This window comes from Ips typographus, linkage group LG9 (assembly GCF_016097725.1).
Source record: "Ips typographus isolate SLU linkage group LG9, UJ_Ityp_2.0, whole genome shotgun sequence".
Classification (NCBI taxonomy): domain Eukaryota; kingdom Metazoa; phylum Arthropoda; class Insecta; order Coleoptera; family Curculionidae; genus Ips; species Ips typographus.
In genome coordinates this window covers 6,549,524-6,569,006 of record NC_138430.1, presented here as the reverse complement: position 1 = coordinate 6,569,006, position 19,483 = coordinate 6,549,524, and the positions used below count along the sequence as shown (strand labels likewise).

Genomic DNA, 19,483 nt, shown 5'->3' with positions numbered 1-19,483 from the left:
AATTAACTGTCCAAATAGGTTAAGAGATAGTGGGGCCTATATTAGTTCTGTTGAAACAACACACTATACTAGCAAAATAACTTAAATTAAGTTTAAGCCAAAAAAATACAACTTTAAAATGAACCAAATTTCTTGGGGATTTCAGTAAACGTCAAAAGTTGACACTGTTGACAGACTGAATTACAAGCATGACAGCTGTCTGTAACAATGTTGCCATGTTCGAGACTTCTATACTGATTTTTAATAATTTTAAATCAATTCTCCAACCTAATTGTAATTATATTATAAAAACGCCAGTTAGTCACACGATAAATTGATCGGCAAGCTACACATTAAGAGTTCATTGCCGACAATAACCGGCCATTATGTTCCATTTGTTAACAGTGCAATGCGGTTAAATACGCGCGAGACAAGCTGCATAATAGCCGTGCTCCAGCTATGTAATTTCAGCAGTGGCTGCGCTAACTTTTCGGCATAAATCACTTGTTTGGATTGGGCAAACCGGTGCTTTGACTTAGGGGACGATATTTTATGTTGCGAATTAAACCAGCCGGTCAGTTTTCAGTTTTCGTTGGATATAAAGACACCAAAACGGCCGTTTCCTCAATAATAACTGCCGTAGTCGGTTGTAAATAATCATTTTATTAAGACGTTGGTCGGTAGAGACGTTAATTAAATTCCCAACCAAATTTATTGAGATAATTGGACAATAACCAGATGTATGCTAAACACTAGTATTTTGTCAATGTCATTACACTTTGCAATAATTTTGCTTTTAGAGAAAGTCAGCATTGCTACAAGATTAAGCTGGCAAAATACCACCCTTCTATTTGATATAAATACAAAAGAAGAGTTTTTTGGTTCATATCCATGTTGTATATGAACATGCTACAGGGTTATTCAAAAAGTAAAAATCAGGTGGACTTATAAAATATAACAAAAGACACCGGTTATATAAAACTTTCAAATTTGACGCGTGTACTCAAATTCATCAAAAAAATCATCAAGTAAATAAAAATCTAAAAAAGCGCAAAATGGCCGACATCTACCCCGGTGGACAGCGATCTACTCCCTGGAAAAGCAAAAAAGAGCGTTTAGCAAAGCTGGCGGAACCCAAACGGTACCTATACGCCCCCCAGGACGATCCTAATTTTCGTCGAGAAGTGCCCAAATTGCCAACAAACTACAAACCTACTAAAAGGCTCATGAACTTGTCTAAACCAAAGTACGTCAACCCTAAAAAGAGCGACCAAATGGCTCCTACAGATCCTTTAACCCAGTCAATTACCAGAGTAAGTCGCAGTGCGTTAATATACAAACCAACCAGAAGAATTTTAGAGCTGGCTCAACCCAAATAATTTTTGAAAAACTTTTTTCATTATTAAAGCATAATAAATTAATAAAACAAAAGTACTTTACTACCGTGTGGTTTTACTGAGAAATGCAAAAGGGACCAAAACGGCTCATTGCTCACCCTTGCAAAACTCATAAATAACCAAGATTGGGTCATTTTTATACTATTTGACTCACTCTATATTATAAAACCAGAGTGAATGGGCAATTACATATTTAAATTGCGGGCCCATTCGAATCGCGTCGTTTCTTTAATGCTAATCCTAGAGATTAAGCGTGAAATGAACTCGATTCAATTGAAACTCAAAGAGATGATGTATTCAGCGCGCGGTTCAAGACAATGCTCGGGAACAAAAACAAAGAAAAATAAACACATCATCGTTGTGCCGGTCCATGAAATCGGCGTGCATAATGGCCGTTTTGTCCATAATGGCGCGAAATTAAACGGAGTCCGTAGTCGCGGTGCGTGCATTTCAATATACCAACAAAAATGGTTTTCGTCACGAATATCTTTTGTTTTCAGGTGTGCTTGGAACAAAACAAATATTTTTTTAAATTTAATTAGGAACATTCAATTAGATGAAATATTTTAGAAACAACTTTTTTTTTCTCATATTTTTACCACATAATACCATTATCGGTTATTTTTCTTTCCACTAATCAGATAATAATCTGACAGTTATCATGTGATTACGTTAATCGTAGACAGAGGAGTGTCACGTGACCATTATTCAATTTAAATTTGCTTGGTCTAGCGAGGGATAACCGAATACAGCTTTAAGTACAGAAAATGCTATTTGTATAAAAATTACAATATTTATCGCCCGTATTGTTTTCAGAAGTAACAGTAGTTAAAAGTGATACTCAGTTAACACGAAAAACTTGAATTTACAAAGAATTGCTAATCAGAAAACAGTTAATTTACTTTTGCTTATGAAAGCATGGTCTAAGCAGTTAAGCGTTTAACGGAAAGTAGGCTATAGAGTCTGACAATTGACAGTGACACTAGAAAAACTTCACTTGACACCTAACCTCAAAATTTCCCGTATGATCGTTTTTTGAGCACTAGTAATATTGTTGATACCAAAAAAAACAGTTTTTCCATTAATAAATCATGTGTTAGTGTTTTGTGACCTTAATGCCAATTCCAATTTTGGCGTACACTTGATTTTAAACGCGCAACTTTTGTCGGGCACCCGCAATCCTAACCTCAACCATGGATTTGGACTCAGATGATGAAAATGTCTCAGACGAGGATTTTTACAGTTTTCTCAACGTTCCCAAAGATGTAGGCACTTTGAGACACTTGTGGGGTATGTTATCAATGCAGTTTTGTCGATTTTTAGGCATCAAGAGAGGAAATCAACAATGCCTACAGGAGACTCAGTCGGATGTACCATCCTGATAAACATCTTGATCCAGCTCTTAAAGCTAAGGCAGAGGGCATGTTCAATAAGACCAAGAGAGCTTATGAAGGTGAATGAGTTTTTTATTTAGTATAATAGGTGTTATTACTTGCATGAGTAGCAACCTACAAGTAACATACAGGTTATCTGTTTTATTTGAGACTCCAGATAAAGTTTGGGGCGCCAATTACTTCTATAAGTAGTCTCTAAAATCTTGTGGTAAAACATGTGTATTGTAAAATTTGTACTCTCAGGTTATACATACAAAAGTAGAACCTTTTCCACTAACCTCACTTTCCAACTATCCACCTTAAATTTCAAGTTTAAGCATTCTTTATGACCAAATCTGAACAACATTATACTTCAAAACAAATTAGGTACTATCTATTATAAAACAAAAACTAATTAACTGGTTGGTATTTCAGTGTTATCTGATCCCCATAAGAGGGCTATTTATGACTCTTTGGGCACAAAAGGCCTTGAAACTGAGGGTTGGGAAATAGTTCAGAGGACTAAAACGCCCGCGGAAATTCGAGCAGAATATGAGAAACTGGCTGAAGAGCGGGCTGAAAGGCAAAAACGACAGGCAACCAATCCAACAGGAAGTGTTACCATAGCAGTGAACGCCACTGATTTATTTAATCCCTATGATGAAGTTCTGTTTGATGAGGAATTAGATGGGTTAGAATAAAAAATTCATGATAATGCAGCTTTAGCAAGTTGATGTATTTTTAGAGGGTTATTTGCAAGAATTCCCAATATTGAGGTGTCCTCAATGCAATTTTCTCAGGGTGTGGATTTTCCTCTGACGCAAAAAGACACGTGCACTTTGTCCGGGCAACTTCAAACTCAAAACGGCACCGGTGGTGGGGGGGTGAATTTAAGTTGGCGGCATTTATTTTCTCATAAAAGTTGGGCAGAAGTGGAAATGACTGCAGGTATTTTGTTTCATAACAATCAGTTCCTGATTTCTTATTTTAATGGTGAGTTAGGTAGTGGCCCTGCTATTTCTTTGAAAGGCTTTCGCACTTTGACTAAACGGTTCTTCTGGAATGGGGGGACTATTTTGCAGTTTACCCCTGAAGGGATTCGACCTGGAATTATGTCAAGTAGGGACTATTTACATGTTAAAACTTGTATATGATTGTGTTTTTGTAGCTTTAGCAATGCAAATAGACAAACATTCAATTGGGTATGTTTCCTATCATGGAGGTGTTAGGTCAATATTTTCAACTCAAATAGTTAGAGATACTGGTTTGTACTTGTACTTTAAGGTAAACTAAACTCTTATTGTACTATTTTTAGAAAACAATAGGTACAATTTTACAATACAAGTAGGAGTGCCACACTCTTTTGTGCTGTTACAGTACACTAGGAAAATGATTGCGCAAGAATTGAAACTGAAATTGGCTTTAAAGTATGTTAATAAATAGTTCTGGAGTTAATTTATTTAATTAACGAGAGGAATTGCGCAGGTTTGGCACGTTTGGTGGCGTACTGGAATATGGAGCGGAGAAAAAAGTGTCCAAACACAGCAATCTGTCATTTTCGGTTGTTTGCGGTGTACCGGCTGGAGTAAAATTAAAAATTCGGTAAGCTTACAAGAGTCTCAATAACTCTACAATTTGGGGACAATATTTTGTAATTCTTGATCTATTATTACTATTTCTACCAATTAATTGCTTTGTCTTCTATTGGGCGATAGTGCTACGGCGGGTTGTGTATTTTTATAGGACGATTTTAGGTTGACGCGAGCTAATCAGGTGTACTCATGCCCGATTCACTTATGCGAGGAAATAATGCCCTCGCCCGTATTCTACGCCACTGTGGTGCCTTTAATTTTGTATGTAATAGTGAAAAAAGGCATAGTGGAACCGTTCCTCAAGGAAGAAAAATCGAAAAAGCTAGAGAAGCAAAAACAGAATAATTTCAGTAAACTGCTGGAAAAAAGGTTTGATAATTTTGTTTTTTTGTGACAGCCTGTACGATTAGTGTTGTAGGAAGGAGGCTATGGCTGCTCAGGATTTAATGCAGGCGACGTATTCTAGAATTAAAGAGGAAGAGGAACGAAAAAGGGGTTTAGTGATAATCAAAGCGATTTACGGAAAAATACTGAAAGATAGCGGTGATACGGAAACTTCAAATGATGTCATAGATGTTACTGTACCAGTACAGTGTTTGGTTAAGGACAGTAAATTAGTTATTCACGAAAATTCCAAGGTGAGCAGTTAACACTCATGGGCAAACAATTTAACAGTAATAATCATTCACAGAGCGACCTTCCGGGATTTTTCGATCCTGCATTGGGTGAAGAAAAAATGTTGCATGTAATCTACAACTACCATGAACAACCTCACGAAGTCACGATAAGAGATAATGAATATTTGAGGTTACCAAAAACTTGTAAGTATTTTTTTTCTCTGAAAATACGTCCAGCTTACGATTTTACTCAGCCCACAGAACAAACGTGACGTAACGTCATGCCAATCGCTAGTCAGCTATTAGGTTAGAGACTTAGAGTCAGAATTGGAACGAACATTGTTGAAATTTTCGGTGCAGACGGTGATCTTATATTTTGTTTTGTGCCAGAATGAAAATGTTTGTTATTTTATTGAGTGGAGTTGCCTTTCCGTGATTTATTTATTGCCTTGTTACTCAGCAATAAAGGTTGTTGACGACTAAATCAAGTGTTTTTATTTCTTTATATTGTCATTAAACAGAAACAAGGTAAATAGGAGCTTAATACTGCAGCATAGCTCATGTAAAGCTGGATTCATTGTTCTAATTCTGCAAGAAGTAAATGCAGCAAGCAATAGTAGTAAGAAGTAGCCTTCCGCAAATGTTTCAATTCATAGTTTGACGTTAGTAAACTGACAGACTACAGATTATTTTTTTGTTTACAATATAAATTTGGTTAGAATTTTTTATTTCTATTCTATTCATTGAATTTTTGCTGAATTTTAGGGAAAATGGATTTTGTCAATGATTACTTTATAGCAGCTGCAAGTAATCAAAGTGAAAACCAGAAAAGATGGGATACTTGACAAATGACAATTCGAAAACCCAGGAATGGGTGAAACAGACAGCCGACATGCACCAAGCAGTAAGAAGCAAGGTAACAAATGAAAATGATTCATTTCTTGCTGCTTACTGCTTGCGGTTCATGCGGCTTGCGCTTATTTGTCAAACTATGAATGAAAGTTCTACAAGTATATTGTTTATTTTTAATTCGGCTTACTGCTTACTTCTTGCGGATTTCAACAACTATGAATTCAGCTTTAGTTGTAAAAATGTACTTGACATTGATTGAAGCCATGTGATACCCTCATTTCTGTGTTTTATTTCTTCTAGGAGTCCAATTTTGATCTAAACCCAAATACCAACTGCCCAGAAAATTATGGGGTGGATTTCCACCCCAATCCTAAAAAAAAACAAAATAAGAAATCTGCATTTATAAAATTAGGCAGGCAGAACACTAACTTCAGGGGATAACATGCTAAAATACTTTTGGCCAGAGGGTCGAATATACAAGTGGTAAACATTTCCAGGTTTTTTCACAAAGTTACAAGCAGCCTTGTGGAGAAGTTGACTTCTTTCAGTTTGTCTTATTGTAGCTTGGAGACTTTCATGTAGAAATTTCATCTGCAGTGTTCATATTCTAAACTGACGTGGTAAACTAGTTAGCTAGTACTTACTTGCTGGCCTATCTGGTTTATTCTACTGACTGAATTGCTAGATAAAAGGGATGATGCCTAAAAATATCTTTTTTTTTAATACCAAGCACCTGTATGGTTTACATACACTCACAGTAGCCCCACTCAATTCCTGTGATCCTTCTATATCAGGCATAAAACCTACATAACTGGGATTAACCAAAGAATAGTCGCATGGACTTGCTTCTCTTTCCACTAAGCCTGTAACATAACAATTTCAACTGTGGATGATTGACTTATAGAAGTAATACTGACTGTGCTCCACATCCATTTCATTGTGCAAAAAGCTCTTTAAGGTGCTAATAGGGTCCTGGGTGCTACAAGTACCACTTTCAGTCATGACCACATCCATGGAACCTTCTTTAAGCTTTTTTGGTAGTGATCCATCTAGGAAATTGACGTACTCAGTAAAATAATTAGTTTAATGTTGTTTTTACTGTACCTGAGGCACTAGCACTGTTGTTAATTCTTTTCATGACTAATGAAATTCAGTTTGGGAATTTGGGTCTGAAATGTTTACCAAATTATTCCAAATCTAAAAAAAATTGTGAGGTTAGGGTTGTAAACAGAGTGAAGAAAATGTGTGTTAGACAGAGCAAAAAATAAATAATTTCAGGTGACTATCTTAATACAGAACGATTAAAGACCACGTGACTTTAAATTTGTCCTTACACACACACACACACACACACGTGACTGAAAAACTGATAGGGCACTAAATTAAAATAAACATTTCCTAATATAAATCAATATATTGGCAAAACTCTACTGATAGGAATTAGCTTTGTGTTTTGGTATAAACCGAAAACCGTCTGGTACTTTGCCCAGTAGCATTTCGCTCAGTTTGATCCAGTCAGAGGCGGCTGGTGAGGCCATCAAAGTTTCAAGCTCGTCCCGTCCTTTGTAATACGGGGGACGTTCGTTGATTTTCTGAGGAGGGTTCTCCAGCAGCCCTACCGGAATATACCGGTACAGAAATGATAACCACTCCAGCATAAATCGTCTAGTATTCTCCACTCCACGACTATCAGAGCCCCAATGTTCCAGTCCGTAGTTAGTGTACTTTTTCAGGATATCAAAACGTTCCTGGCTGGAGATGTCCCACAATTTTTGTTCTTTAATTTCCGTGAAAATCCACGGTTTGATTAGAGCGCCTCTGCCGAGCATTACGCCCGCTACTTCCGGAGCTTCCTCTCTAAATTAAAGTGGTTTAAATTTGACGAAAACGAATGATTGAAGCAGGAATACCTAACTCGTTTGTAGTCATCATAACTGAGAACGTCTCCACAGCCAAAAACTGGCAAGGGAGCGGCGTTTACTGCCACTTCTCTAATGTACGCCCAATTCGCTGATTTGGTGTACCGTTGTTCTCTTGATCGGCCGTGGACCGTAATTAGAGACGCACCCCATTCTTTTATAGATGGTGCCTGGACCCCCAAATCAAATTTTAAAGTAATAAGTTATTAAATCAAGTCAAATTTACTTACCAATTCATGAGCAACATTCTCATCTTTATAAGCACCCATCCTCATTTTAACTGTCATTGGAATAGGGAGAATATCACTTAAATTCCTGATACAGGATTCCAATACTTTGGGTCTTAGCAACATTCCACTCCCTGTTGACGTTTCAAAGTTATGTTGTTTAAAAAAATTATATACAAGGTTACTCCTTACTTAAAGACATAAAGTAAAGATCTCACCTCCACCCTTCCTAAACACCCAATCAATGGGGCAACCCAAGTTCAAGTCAATAAAATCAATATTACACTCTTTCTCCAACATTTGACCGCATTTTACCAACAAATAGGGATTGTTGGCACATAGTTGGACACCAAAAATGTCTTCAGTGTGATGACGTTTCATCAAGGCCCATTCTGAAACATTTTTTAAAATAAATTCCAAATAAAGAAAGGAAAAAATCAATTGTATACCTGGTGGCATGCCTTGAAGTAAATTAGAACACATGGCCATTTCTCCGCAAGTAATATCGGCGCCGAATTCTTTGCAAATCCTTCGAAACGGTAAATTACCCACTGTAGTGAGTGGACTTAAGTACAGTTTATCTGCCCAATGTATTTTTTTCTTTTCCCTCGATTTAAGCTTCACAATGTCCTCATCAGTCACAGATCCAAAGGACTTTTTAAAAGGTCTCTTCAAGTAATTGCACAGCTTAAAACGCTTGTATCATGAACTAAACAAGATTGAAAATTGCAATGTAACTCACCTCATCAGGTGACATGTTTTTTTTACTATTATCATAGGTGTCAATGAGCTTTTCAGCTAAGTTAAAATCATAGGTGCGTTTTCTTAAAGCAAACTGCACCTCTTTGTCTAGCTGGTTCATAACATATGGAGCTTTACTTTCATACTCTTCATACTTTTTTTGGTCCACTAGATTTCTACTTGTTGGGGTGAGATGACTTTGGGCAAATCTGCATGCTAAACCTCTAGTGCACTTTCCTGACTGTTCAAAATTGTAACAATTTGGCCCTATGTCTGCAGGCTTGGACTTCAAATATGCTTCAATATCATGCCCATAAGGGCACTGTTTGCGTGGGCATTCAGGCAGAGCTTCTCCTTCTTGAACTTGTGCCAGAAAATCACAGAGTTGCTCCAGTTTATTTACTTGAAATGTAGGCCCTCTCGATTTATTCTGGCCTTTCAGTTTCTTTTTGTTTTGAAATCGCTGTTTTTTTGCTTGGGGTTCATCACTGACAGTGGACTGTTCTACCAAATTTTCTTCTACAGTCTCTTCTTTTGGTTCGAGTAGCTGTTTGTCTTTGTCTGAGACATGATCCAGGTTTATTTTGCGTTCTTGTTCAGGCAGAATATACCTTTAGAAAAGGGGTTAGTGGGAAAACAATTTGTAACTACAGTAGGTAAATAAAAGGCTGTTAACTTACTCGGCCTTGATGGCACATACTCCAGTGGACTCCATTTACGTCCCCACTAACAAATACTAGCACAAAATTTGAAATATTAAACTAATTTAAAATTAAAAATATTTTACTATCCAAACATAAGCCAAACACTATCACACTATAAAGTAAGGTTATGAATTTAATTTACCCATAAATCCCTAGTTTTCTGACATCTGTCTGTCAAAAACTGATTCTTCATTTTCTGTCTTGTTTCTACTTTCGCAGTATCTCTATAGTTTGTGTCTTGTCTTTTAAAATCAGCTGACATCTGAGCTCTGGCTGTATCAGCCATTCATTGGAGTGGAAGTGTCATAACATTTTTTCTTGTTATTTATATTTATCAGTAAAAGTATTTAAAGAAAAATTACAAATGCAGTAATTTTTAATTAAAAAGTTCCAGAAGCAAGGTGATAATATTGTTACACTGCCAAGTCAAAACCAGGCTGCTTACTGTTTAGATAAGCCTAAGTAAAAATTTAATCAATACCAAAATATTTACACACCTAATAATTATTAATGGCCTATAATCACTTTGTAAAAATTGTTGGACAGTGCTACTAAAGTTATTATGACTTGAAAATGGAGGATACTTCAATTTACCAGCAGCATTTGCAAAGTTTAAAGAGCACAGTTGAGGGGCTTTTACTGGCTCAAGTTCCCAATGTTTGGTCCGTTTACGGAGGCCTTAATCGCTTATATTTGTGCTTGGAGAAGATTTTTCAACATGGGTGCAAATGTAGTTCACCAGTAAGTATTTTTATTTACAAAATAAGTTTGTTTCTAATTTTATGAAGTTGACTCTGTGAAGTGCAAGCCAATTTAGTTCTTTAATGGTTGCACTAACATTCAGATCAGCGTCAAGTGCTTTGAATGTGCGAGATAATATGCAAACGATCACAGTCAAAACAAATGACCTAAGTTGGTCAACACATTTGTGCAATCAGTCATTAGCCACCATAAAATCAAGGCCAATGTGTTGTGACTTCTATAGGTCTGTTCCCAGAGAGAATCTCCAACTAGTACAACTAGTAATCAAAGAAAGAGAAAAATCTATTGGGCACAAGTCAGAAAATGTCACAGTCATGTGAGCATCCAACCAATGAAACTTGACATTTACTGTTTCTGAGTTGGAAACCAGTCAGGGATTGCCTCTGCAAACAGACCTTATTTGTAGCGAATGTGATGCTTTGGCCGGATTTGTTTTCAAGCTCCATGGAGGAAGCAGAGCGTTTTTGACGTCACAATGACGTAATTTAGCAAAACTATAATTGGAGCAACTGTCAAATTACGTCATTATGACGTCAAAAAAGCTCTGCTTGCTCCATGGAGCGTGAAAACAAATGTGGCCTATATCTCTCTGCATATAGCCTCAAAACGAACATAAATATTATATTAATTTTAGGAAGGAGAGTTTTATCAATTTGTACAAGGCTTGGAATGGTTACAGCCTGAAACTTCCAAATCCTATTTTGCCCTTGACTGTGAATACCGTCCTCATGTTCCGGCCCTTTTAAAATCCGACAAATCACGTATTTGGCTTTATAGAAGCCTGGAATCGCATACACTTTTTGTGAAACTGTCTTGGCTGCTTATGGATGAATCTCATTTGTTGTCTTGTTATGAAAATTGGGCTTTTTTGTGTCAGAAAGAATACGCGGACGCCACTTTAATATGCTTAAGAGCTGTGGAAAAAAATCAAGCAACCTACCTATCTGAAATAAATCCCTGTTTGTTTCTAAAAAATGCTAGTTCAAAAGGATTGGCTAAAACCCACCGCAGGTGCTCTAGTTTCCCAGATAGTCATTTAAAATTCTGCACAAATAAAAATAGCAAAGTTAGTGCCTTAAAAGATGTAGTGGATAACAGCCCTATTAAAAACAGGAAGATAATTGGTAAATTGAAACCTTGGTCCAGTTTGCCTGCCTTACAAATTGACAGTTCAGTGAAAATCGACAAACGAGTTCGTTTTGAAAGTAGAACCACTCCGAACACGCCTTTACACACTAAGAAAATTCCTTCTAGAATGTTGAGAGTAGATTACAATTTGCCACAACCTAAACCAGAGAAAAGCAAGTTGGAAAAGGGTCACGGGAAACCTGTAAAAGCTATTATCATTAATAACAGTGACATAATTGAGTATACTCCTTCTTTGAGTAGCAGTCACAGTAGTGGGACTTATCAGGGGCGGGAAGAAGGGTTTTCACCAGGATCTTCTTATAATACTAGAGGAAAACGTGGATTTTTCTCGCAGAGTCCTTTGACTATGGTAGAATACACTTTTTTACCTAGACAAGGTAGTATATACATGTTGTTTTTGCGTTAACCAGTAAGTAAAACTGCTATTGACAGGTGAAAAAGACTACAGTCGACACAAACCAAAGAGTTTTATTGAAGATGGTGGCATGAGCATTTTGCCCATGTCAACCGGTCAGGATTACTTTCCCAAACCGGCTAAAGGACAAAGCCTTAGAGCCTATTTGACTTCGAGCAAAAAAGCACGCAGCAACGCGGAATTGGACAGGGAAAACGCGCATTTTAGCGTGTCCGAGGCCATAATTTCGGCCATGGAGAAGCTAAAGTGTCAGTACCGGGACATGGGTTACGTAAACAAGTTAATCTCCGAAACTGACAGTGAGGACAACGAAGACCGTTTGTTGCTGAATTTAAAGCAAAGGATTAGGGTGAGAAGGGGGAGAAGGAAGGCCGAGAACAGAGGAAGACGAGGATCCAGTGATGGTAGGACTGACAGTAAGTTTGTTGGTGAAAGAAAAATTTTCAAATGTAATTGAGTACGAAAATTACAATTAGCTACTACGACAGTTAGTCCCAGTTCCACTCCAGGAGGCTCTATATCTGGATGTAGCAGTTCTGAAGAGGTTGAAGATCTTGAGATTGATGAAGCTAATTATCTGGATGAAAATCAAGGTAACACTTTTATAGGGAATGGTGTATCATAAATCATACATATAATAGGATTATCAATGTCAATGGCTTCACTCTATTCCGATGCGGACATTCTGAAAAAACCGCGTGGGGCTCCTGATGGATCTTCGGAAATTGTGGCGGCTGTGGCACCCTCTGATATACTGAGCGCTGAGGGCGTTGCTCTTTCTCTTTTGAGTAAATTCAACGAGAAACATTTACCAAAGTCAGTTTTAGTAAAAGTTACGCTGAATTGCTCTTAAAAGATTTTAATTTAGGGCATCCGATTTGGAGTGGTTGGTATCAGAGGAGGACGCTCCTCAAGCTCTCTTGCCGCTACCGAAAAGTTGGCCGGTGGACCCTGACGGGCCCGAGGGGCCTTCGACCCCTTTGAGGGGTACCAGGGATTGGGCGCCCCCTAGGCCTCAAATAGTTTTGACGTTATTGCCCACACCTTCGTATGTCTAGCCATTTATTAAAACCTCGTTTGAACAAAACAATTTTAGGAGGAAAGAATTAATCGAAAAACAGAATTACAAGTGCGCTGGTTGTGGCATGACCGTAGCAGCACAGTACGCATCTAAACTGCGCTACTGCAATTATTTGGGAAAATATTTTTGTACAGGGTGTCACAAAAACCAAGTAGCTTTGATTCCTGCACGAATTTTGTATAAATGGGATTTTGGTCGGTAAGTGCAAATCTAACAAAAGTTGAATTTTACGTTTATTTTGTTCAAATCAATGCAGGTATCCCGTATCAACATTTTCTTTTAAACTTCTCGAACAAATGTACTCCGATCCGCTATTTCGAATTTTTGACTTGAATAAAGACATTAGAAAACTCTCGAAACATTTAGAGTTCATCAGACGTTATCGTTTAGGTTTGTCCTACCTTAAAGAGTACATTTTCACCTGTCGTTTAGCAGAAACGTAAGTGTATACCTTATTCCTATAGTTTGTTGATTGTAATATAAGCTGTATAGGGCTCAGGAGTGGTTGGAACGCGAGTTACCTCCGTACTTTCTGTCCAAACCGGACGAATACTCAATTGACGATCTCGTTAATGTGAAAAACGGTGAATTGAAACGAAAACTGATGTTCCTGGTGGACGTTTGTTTACGTCATACTTCGAAATGCAAAGTGAGCTTATGCTTAAAAAAACACTAATGTTAATTTGCTGATTTATATGGTTCCAGTTATGTTTAGCCAGAGGCTACATTTGCGAACTCTGTAACGCGGACGAGGTCATATTCCCGTGGCAAATGCGGGTAGTTACCAGGTGTTCCAAGTGCTCCACTTGCTTCCACACTAAATGTTGGACGGACAAAAGTACCTGTCGAAAATGCAAACGTAAGAGTGAACGACAGACAGAAACTGTGATTTAATAAGTCAATGCGAATCTAAAGAGATATTTTTCTTATCATATGCCTTTGTGCTTTTTATCTTTAGACATAATTAAAACAAACTTAAGCGATCACAAAATCTCTCACCCTGTAATTATATAAATCTGTTTTATTATTTATATTTTTTATATTACTGACATGTAGGTTTGATAGTATTAATTTTTGTGCTTGTTATTTCTGACACAATTTTATAAAAAGAGAAAAAATGTTGAATAGAGTTTGTTTGTCTATTATATTTTTTTGTGTGTGTCCCGGTTATTAATGACTTAATCCATTACGGAACGGACTTGGTTGATGCTACCCTATTGTAGGTTATATTCTTGTTCTTAGGGTGCCTATCCGTTCCGGATGTTGGCTATCATGTTAGCTATTCGAACTTTGTTAACAGCTGAGTGGTTGATCCACGTTCTTAAATTTTTCAACCACGATATTCCACTCCTCTAGCACCATATACTTTGCCTTGGAGAATCTTCTGTTAAAGGACATATCGGCTTTCATTGCGCATTACATGTCCCAGGTATTGTAGCTTTCGAGTCTTAACTGTATTCACTTCTTTTTCCTTTCCCATCCTTCTCAGCATTTCCATATTGGTTATTCACTCTGTCCAAGGTATTCGTTGGATTCTTCGGTACAGCCACATTTCAAATGACTCAAGTTTTTTGGAGGAGGCCAGCTATTTTCATTGCCAGTTGTAAGTCGCGCCTGGTAAAGACTTTTTTCATACTGATAAATGCTGTTCTAGCTATTTCAATACCCGTTCTGATCTCCACAGAATGGTCCCAGTTATCATTTTCGTTCCTGCCCAAGTATGTGTATTTGTTGACTTTTTCAAGGAGAACTTTGTTTTGTTTATTTCCAAACCATATTGTCGATTATACGATGTGATCCTGTCTATTAGGAGTTGCAAGGAAGCTAGGTTGTCTTATTCAATCGTTCTCCATTTAGCAGGATTCCAGCTTCAATATTGTCACAAGTAGATTTTCGTTAATTACTTAGTCAGCAGAAAATCAACCAAAGACCGAAACAAGTGGTTGACTACTCAAGTTGAAAAGTAAGCAATCCGAACCTTTTAGAATGGAAGCTAGCTAAAGTGTTCAGTCAGCAATAAGTCGTCAATTATTCGGACAATGATCCAAGTGAAATTGAACTGACTAAGGAACTGACACTACCTTACAATAAATAGCAGAGAAACGTTGGAAAAGGGGGAGTCAGAAACTATCCGCGAAACTAAACTGTTCGGTCGCGAAAATTAAGGGAAACCTACCCTGACACCCACCCTCGTCCTAAAATGGTTTGTGCATTTATTATCATGTAAGTACAAACTTGTAATTTATAAATAAGCCAACTTATGTCTGACAATGTGTATAAATTTAGTCTTCAACTTTATATGTTTCTCTCTACGAATAAACGTTATTGTTTTTGTTATCAAATCTTAGAGTTTAACTTGACTACGATCCCAGCCTACACGTCCCCGCGTTACGACTGAAAATTAGATCGTAAAAATATCTTGCAGGGATTCCCTGAAGATATATTCCGAGTAAATTGAAAATTACAGGAGACTGCACGCATTCCTGCCTTACACCACGTGATATTTGTATCTCTTCCCTCTAATTCCAATAGAGATTTCTGATAATTTTGAGGTCCTTCCCATCCAGGCCAGTTTTTTGCAGAACTTCCGTCATTTTCGTGTGTCGCACTTGATAGGTTATATTGGGAATTCAAAATTAAACAATACAAAAACAAATTGAAAGTTTCATTAGTTCATTAAAATTAACAGTATTATCAGAAAACTGCACATCAAATCATCACTAACTAAAAAAAAAAATAACGCTCCACTTAATAACAAAATTTCGCAGTTTTGTAGATAAAACGACGAGACCAGTTTTTATTTTAATCTTATACTAAATGAAGACAATTCACACAACAAATGTATATTTTAAAATACAAAGATACAGAAAATAAACTATTTTGAAATTGAGGCAACCATTAAGAAAACGTGGTTCGTCGTCGAGTATAAATAGTGTATAAACAACCTTGATTCGGTTAAAACAGTTCCTCGTCGTTTAGTAGAGGCGTCTTGGCCACTTCAAAGAATATTTTATGAGAATATTTGTTTCTCACTGTCATTATTTCCTTTCTGGCTGGTTTGCTAATTACTCGGTTCAGCAACAGAACCGTATTTGTCAGATCTCTTAGTTTATAACCTGTAAGTTGATGCTTTGAAGAAACTATGAGTAAAGTTGTTTTTGATATTTACCCGTATAAAATTCCAAAGTGGGCGTCCACCCGCTAATCTGTTTCATACGTAACGCCAAATATAAAGCAGCAGAAGCGAGCAGAGAATCCCTCAAAGTGACCGTTTCATATTCCATTAGACTAAATTCCAGTATATACCTAGCTAGAGTTAAGACGTTCATCGTGATTTTGGCGCACTGCAATTTATATCTCAACGTTAGTTTGCTGCAATTTAAGTCAAATAATTATACGTACCCGGGCGTATCTCCTTAAAAAGCGATAACTGATGGGAATGCCCAAATTGAACCCGATTATTTTCACTAAACTGATCTCCATACGGATCATTTCGCGTCGGTTGTAGGCGCCATCGCAAATGTACAGAAAATCGTCGATCAACGGTGGTATACGCTCGTCGAATTTACTTGCCACAAACATGGCGGCTGCTCCTACCAATTGGAGCGTATCTTTTGAAACCGTGACCCGATCCAGATACATGTCGACCAACTAAAAATGAATAGAAAACTTCATACCTAAAAGTTTGTGATTGGTCACAGCTTTCTGCTTCTTTTGACCAACCACAATGTGATTTACTCAAATCCTGCACATGTAAACTTGAGTCAAACAAATCATTAAATAATTCACTGCCAACATACATACCTTGACGCCTAAGTACAAAGTTTCATGGTTCAATTCAAAACTTTCCTGAATCTCTACCATCCAGTCTACCAAGAGAGCGCGCATATTCTTGCTAAGGCACACTTGCCGGTCCATGTAATCGCTGATCGGAAATTCAGTCTAAAATTTCAAAGTTACAAAAATCCCAACACAGAAACCAGTGTTACTACCTCTTTCTCCTTGTAATAATTAAAAATATCCATAGCGTAATGCGACACTTGGAATATGTCGTCCCAGTTCTCCTTGTCGTAGTCCACGATGCCTTCGGGCACCTCGTGATTGCCCAAATTGAGCTTGGTGAGCAGTTCCTGGGCCACTAACGACACATTCCCCAGTGACTTCCGGTCGGCATTGTTGGTTGAACAAACCGCAGTACCTCTCGACGATCTAGTTGTAGTTTTTTTCGCACTGAAGTATGTAGAATCGTTACTAAAATCCATATGCATTGGTGTGTTCACTCCCAATTTTAGGGTCAAATCTCACCTTGTTTCCAGAGCAGTACTGTACAGTGATTCGTCACTCTTTTCAAACTCCACGCTCAGTCTTTTCTTGGTATTAGGAGCTACAGGTAGAGCGACGTTTTGTTTGTTTGTATCTTTAGCCTTCAGCACTGTGTGCCCTGGACATTGTGCCGCCTGTTTGACTGTGGACCTTGTAGTCACTTTTTTAACAGCCGGAGCTGGTGGCGGTATATTCTCGTTCTGTTTGGCTTTTGCTACAGTTTTGACTGTCTGTAATACTTTAGCTTGCACTTTTACAGGCCCCATTATTTTTACCCCCTACAATTATTATGTAGTTTACATACAGAACTTCAACCTTACTAAACTATGTACTACCTTTGGATCTGTGACCAACTTATTGTTGGCTGTGTGATATTTGTTGTTAATGGTAGCCATTGCGCTACGCTTGGCAACTTTGTCATTAGATGGTGAACAGTCGGCTTTCCGTTTTGCTCGCATTTGAGTTGGGTCTGCGGCCTTGTTGGGGTTGACATTTTCGTCGCAAATCGCAAACTTTTTGTTCGCCTTGCTTCTTGTGGTAATATTGGCTAGCGGTTTATTCAACGTTTTGGTCGGCGGCATCTTTGACTATTTACTAAGGAGCTTGTTTTCTGTGTAATGTACTGAATATCAGTCGATCTAAAAGATGTATTTTTTTTAAATAAGAACATTGATATTACGATCTGATATTTATTTGAATTCTCAAGTGTCTAAAACGTTAACCATAAAAATAGAATGGAAGCTAACACCTTAGCCTTTAACAGAGAATAAGCCAAAATGCCATTTTACTGTGATTTTGGCCTTGACCATATTCTATGGGATTTAACCCCCTTTTTCAGTTCACCCATTCAAACTTGAATAAGTAAAGAGATGAAGAGAAAGTTTGAGGCCTTAAAAGATTATACTATCTGTGGGGTCAGGAGGATTCAAAGTTGTCTTTATCTCTTTTTTATTTAATTGTTATCTAATTTGATCTCCCCTAATTGCTCTAATAAGTAATTCCTACAATATTGAGTACCATACAGGCTTAACCAACTTTATCAACCCATATAGCTGAATGATAACCTGATGCCCTTTTCATTTCAGTTGCTCCAGTAGTAGTAAAAGATAAGTTCTTTCTGTACTAGGGTTTAAAATAGACTGGTTGTACACAGCGGACCAAATCAGCTTTTGTACATTTCAGACAGAAACATAAAGACAAGCAAAAGACCATTTTTATTGAGGATAGGAGGCTAGAACTGCCTTTACAGTCCTAATTACAGCCCAAAAATATAGTTTCAATACCTACCTGAAAATAGGGGCTCACTGCCTTGCAGTATTGTGGCTAAGAATAACCATCCTCAAGTTTACAAAACTGTACTAGGTAAATCAAAATTTACGAAACACAGTAATAACAAAGAAATAAGTTGCACACCTCAAACAATAGTGTGATCAAGAGGCCCTCAAGGGAAGGGAGTGTTTTTACATTCTACACTTGTGGTAAATTAAATTAAACCATATACTAAGGACACTAAGGTTCATCCTACACTATAGATAACCAAGGTCAAGGTCTTAATAAACATTTTATTGAAATAAGGAAAATCTAGATAAACTGAAGAAATAGAAACACCTTATTTAGTAGGTGATTTACCGCCAATTTCCGGTCAATCTTTTGACTTTCGAGGCTGTCAAACCGGAAAATTCCATACAGCACACATTTTAGTATCGTTATAGTCCGATTTAAGCTATTTCAGGCAATTGTATAGTAAGGAATTTGCACAAAAACCTACTAGGCTTGGTACTGAACGCTAATGGATGACCCCAAGTTAAAGCAGTAAACAAGCACATTTCTGACTAAACCACCCAAACAATTGGGTCTTATTTTATTCAGTAGCTACAACTAAACTGTTTAAACTCACCCCAAAGTCACGATGCCGTCAACTTTCTAGGTTTTTGTGTAAAATTAGCGTGTATAAGCGAACCACACATGCAAATTTTTCAGGACGTTACACACAGTGTCATCTGCTCGCCCCTCTGGCGTTTTTCAACTTTGAAAGAACCGTTGTGATTTTCAGTTACTTTCGGTTAGCGGTTTAGATCTCCTGATTGGTCGCTTACAGACGATCTGGCCGGTGATTGGTCGGGTACACGAGGCGGAACATCTGCGCTACGTCAACTTCAAACTACGTCACTGAAGGTCAATTGTTTCGACAGGTAAACAACAAACACTGCGTTCCGTAGTTCACAGTACTATAAATTTTTTTTTTATTTTTACTAATAAAAAAATAATACACAACAAATATGTTTGAAAATTTCTTAACGACAAAATTACTGACCACGTTTCTTCTTGTAGAAAATGAATTTTATTTTGCCT

General features: G+C 37.4%; 6 protein-coding genes across 9 annotated transcripts; 3 read left to right on the top strand and 3 right to left on the bottom strand.

The window, feature by feature from the left end:
• The first annotated feature begins 945 nt into the window (after nt 1-945).
• LOC145733584 (uncharacterized) lies at nt 946-1,421 on the top strand. The gene has a single exon (XM_081986482.1). The coding sequence runs from the start codon at nt 1,035-1,037 to the stop codon at nt 1,356-1,358; it is 324 nt and encodes a 107-aa protein (XP_081842608.1). The 5' UTR covers nt 946-1,034; the 3' UTR covers nt 1,359-1,421.
• A 949-nt stretch (nt 1,422-2,370) lies between these two features.
• LOC145733954 (dnaJ homolog subfamily C member 11) lies at nt 2,371-5,442 on the top strand. The gene is made up of 12 exons (XM_081986995.1): nt 2,371-2,641; nt 2,700-2,829; nt 3,185-3,440; nt 3,495-3,697; nt 3,752-3,868; nt 3,918-4,013; nt 4,065-4,176; nt 4,235-4,351; nt 4,504-4,710; nt 4,760-4,979; nt 5,033-5,162; nt 5,213-5,442. The coding sequence occupies exons 1-12, from the start codon at nt 2,570-2,572 to the stop codon at nt 5,233-5,235; spliced, it is 1,683 nt and encodes a 560-aa protein (XP_081843121.1). The 5' UTR covers nt 2,371-2,569; the 3' UTR covers nt 5,236-5,442.
• A 5-nt stretch (nt 5,443-5,447) lies between these two features.
• LOC145733985 (uncharacterized protein C1orf50 homolog) lies at nt 5,448-7,077 on the bottom strand. The gene is made up of 6 exons (XM_081987034.1): nt 6,915-7,077; nt 6,728-6,859; nt 6,567-6,673; nt 6,455-6,511; nt 6,240-6,401; nt 5,448-6,180 (listed from the first exon to the last, which is right to left on the bottom strand). The coding sequence occupies exons 1-6, from the start codon at nt 6,946-6,948 to the stop codon at nt 6,085-6,087; spliced, it is 588 nt and encodes a 195-aa protein (XP_081843160.1). The 5' UTR covers nt 6,949-7,077; the 3' UTR covers nt 5,448-6,084.
• Nucleotides 7,078-7,204: 127 nt separating this feature from the next.
• Nucleotides 7,205-9,536, bottom strand: Dus3 (Dihydrouridine synthase 3). Of its 2 annotated transcripts, none has more exons than XM_081986991.1 (7): nt 9,378-9,536; nt 8,699-9,308; nt 8,406-8,643; nt 8,175-8,348; nt 7,960-8,090; nt 7,721-7,899; nt 7,205-7,667 (listed from the first exon to the last, which is right to left on the bottom strand). In XM_081986991.1, the coding sequence occupies exons 1-7, from the start codon at nt 9,410-9,412 to the stop codon at nt 7,238-7,240; spliced, it is 1,797 nt and encodes a 598-aa protein (XP_081843117.1). In that variant the 5' UTR covers nt 9,413-9,536; the 3' UTR covers nt 7,205-7,237. The 2 variants fall into 2 exon arrangements, with proteins under 2 accessions (XP_081843117.1, XP_081843118.1); XM_081986992.1 differs by having other exon boundaries at nt 8,406-8,625.
• Nucleotides 9,537-9,645: 109 nt separating this feature from the next.
• Nucleotides 9,646-13,967, top strand: Rubicon (run domain Beclin-1-interacting and cysteine-rich domain-containing protein rubicon). 2 transcript variants are annotated; one of them, XM_081986985.1, is made up of 10 exons: nt 9,646-10,142; nt 10,798-11,689; nt 11,745-12,143; nt 12,216-12,320; nt 12,369-12,543; nt 12,596-12,775; nt 12,824-13,006; nt 13,065-13,247; nt 13,301-13,457; nt 13,514-13,967. In XM_081986985.1, exons 1-10 carry the CDS (start codon nt 9,975-9,977, stop codon nt 13,700-13,702), a joined length of 2,631 nt encoding a protein of 876 aa, XP_081843111.1. In that variant the 5' UTR covers nt 9,646-9,974; the 3' UTR covers nt 13,703-13,967. The 2 variants fall into 2 exon arrangements, with proteins under 2 accessions (XP_081843111.1, XP_081843110.1); XM_081986984.1 differs by having other exon boundaries at nt 9,647-10,142; nt 12,204-12,320.
• Nucleotides 13,968-15,458: 1,491 nt separating this feature from the next.
• Nucleotides 15,459-19,190, bottom strand: CycB3 (cyclin B3). 2 transcript variants are annotated; one of them, XM_081987000.1, is made up of 8 exons: nt 19,029-19,190; nt 17,467-17,769; nt 17,114-17,409; nt 16,801-17,059; nt 16,613-16,750; nt 16,211-16,459; nt 15,978-16,152; nt 15,459-15,924 (listed from the first exon to the last, which is right to left on the bottom strand). In XM_081987000.1, the coding sequence occupies exons 2-8, from the start codon at nt 17,710-17,712 to the stop codon at nt 15,764-15,766; spliced, it is 1,524 nt and encodes a 507-aa protein (XP_081843126.1). In that variant the 5' UTR covers nt 17,713-17,769; nt 19,029-19,190; the 3' UTR covers nt 15,459-15,763. The 2 variants fall into 2 exon arrangements, with proteins under 2 accessions (XP_081843126.1, XP_081843127.1); XM_081987001.1 differs by having other exon boundaries at nt 16,801-17,038.
• Between the last annotated feature and the right edge of the window lie 293 nt (nt 19,191-19,483).

Bases quoted from the DNA above. Each gene is read 5' to 3' on its own strand.
- LOC145733985 (XM_081987034.1), bottom strand. From the start codon at position 6,948: ATGAAAAGAATTAACAACAGTGCTAGTGCCTCAG. The intron at 6,860-6,914 runs GTACAGTAAAAA...TCAATTTCCTAG, and splicing joins CAACAGTGCTAGTGCCTCAG to ATGGATCACTACCAAAAAAG. The intron at 6,674-6,727 runs GTCAGTATTACT...GTTATGTTACAG, and splicing joins TGAAATGGATGTGGAGCACA to GCTTAGTGGAAAGAGAAGCA.
- LOC145733954 (XM_081986995.1), top strand. From the start codon at position 2,570: ATGGATTTGGACTCAGATGATGAAAATGTCTCAGACGAGGATTTTTAC. The intron at 4,014-4,064 runs GTTTGTACTTGT...TACTATTTTTAG, and splicing joins TCAAATAGTTAGAGATACTG to AAAACAATAGGTACAATTTT. The intron at 4,980-5,032 runs GTGAGCAGTTAA...AATCATTCACAG, and splicing joins TTATTCACGAAAATTCCAAG to AGCGACCTTCCGGGATTTTT.
- LOC145733584 (XM_081986482.1), top strand. From the start codon at position 1,035: ATGGCCGACATCTACCCCGGTGGACAGCGATCTACTCCCTGGAAAAGC.
- Rubicon (XM_081986984.1), top strand. From the start codon at position 9,975: ATGGAGGATACTTCAATTTACCAGCAGCATTTGCAAAGTTTAAAGAGC. The intron at 12,144-12,203 runs GTAAGTTTGTTG...AATTACAATTAG, and splicing joins CAGTGATGGTAGGACTGACA to CTACTACGACAGTTAGTCCC. The intron at 12,776-12,823 runs GTATGTCTAGCC...AAACAATTTTAG, and splicing joins ACGTTATTGCCCACACCTTC to GAGGAAAGAATTAATCGAAA.
- Dus3 (XM_081986991.1), bottom strand. From the start codon at position 9,412: ATGGAGTCCACTGGAGTATGTGCCATCAAGGCCGA. The intron at 9,309-9,377 runs GTAAGTTAACAG...CCTTTTCTAAAG, and splicing joins GTATGTGCCATCAAGGCCGA to GTATATTCTGCCTGAACAAG. The intron at 7,900-7,959 runs GTAAGTAAATTT...TTGGGGGTCCAG, and splicing joins AGAATGTTGCTCATGAATTG to GCACCATCTATAAAAGAATG.
- CycB3 (XM_081987000.1), bottom strand. From the start codon at position 17,712: ATGCCGCCGACCAAAACGTTGAATAAACCGCTAGCCAATATTACCACA. The intron at 17,060-17,113 runs GTGAGATTTGAC...TATGGATTTTAG, and splicing joins AGTACTGCTCTGGAAACAAG to TAACGATTCTACATACTTCA. The intron at 16,751-16,800 runs GTAGTAACACTG...TTGAAATTTTAG, and splicing joins ATTATTACAAGGAGAAAGAG to ACTGAATTTCCGATCAGCGA.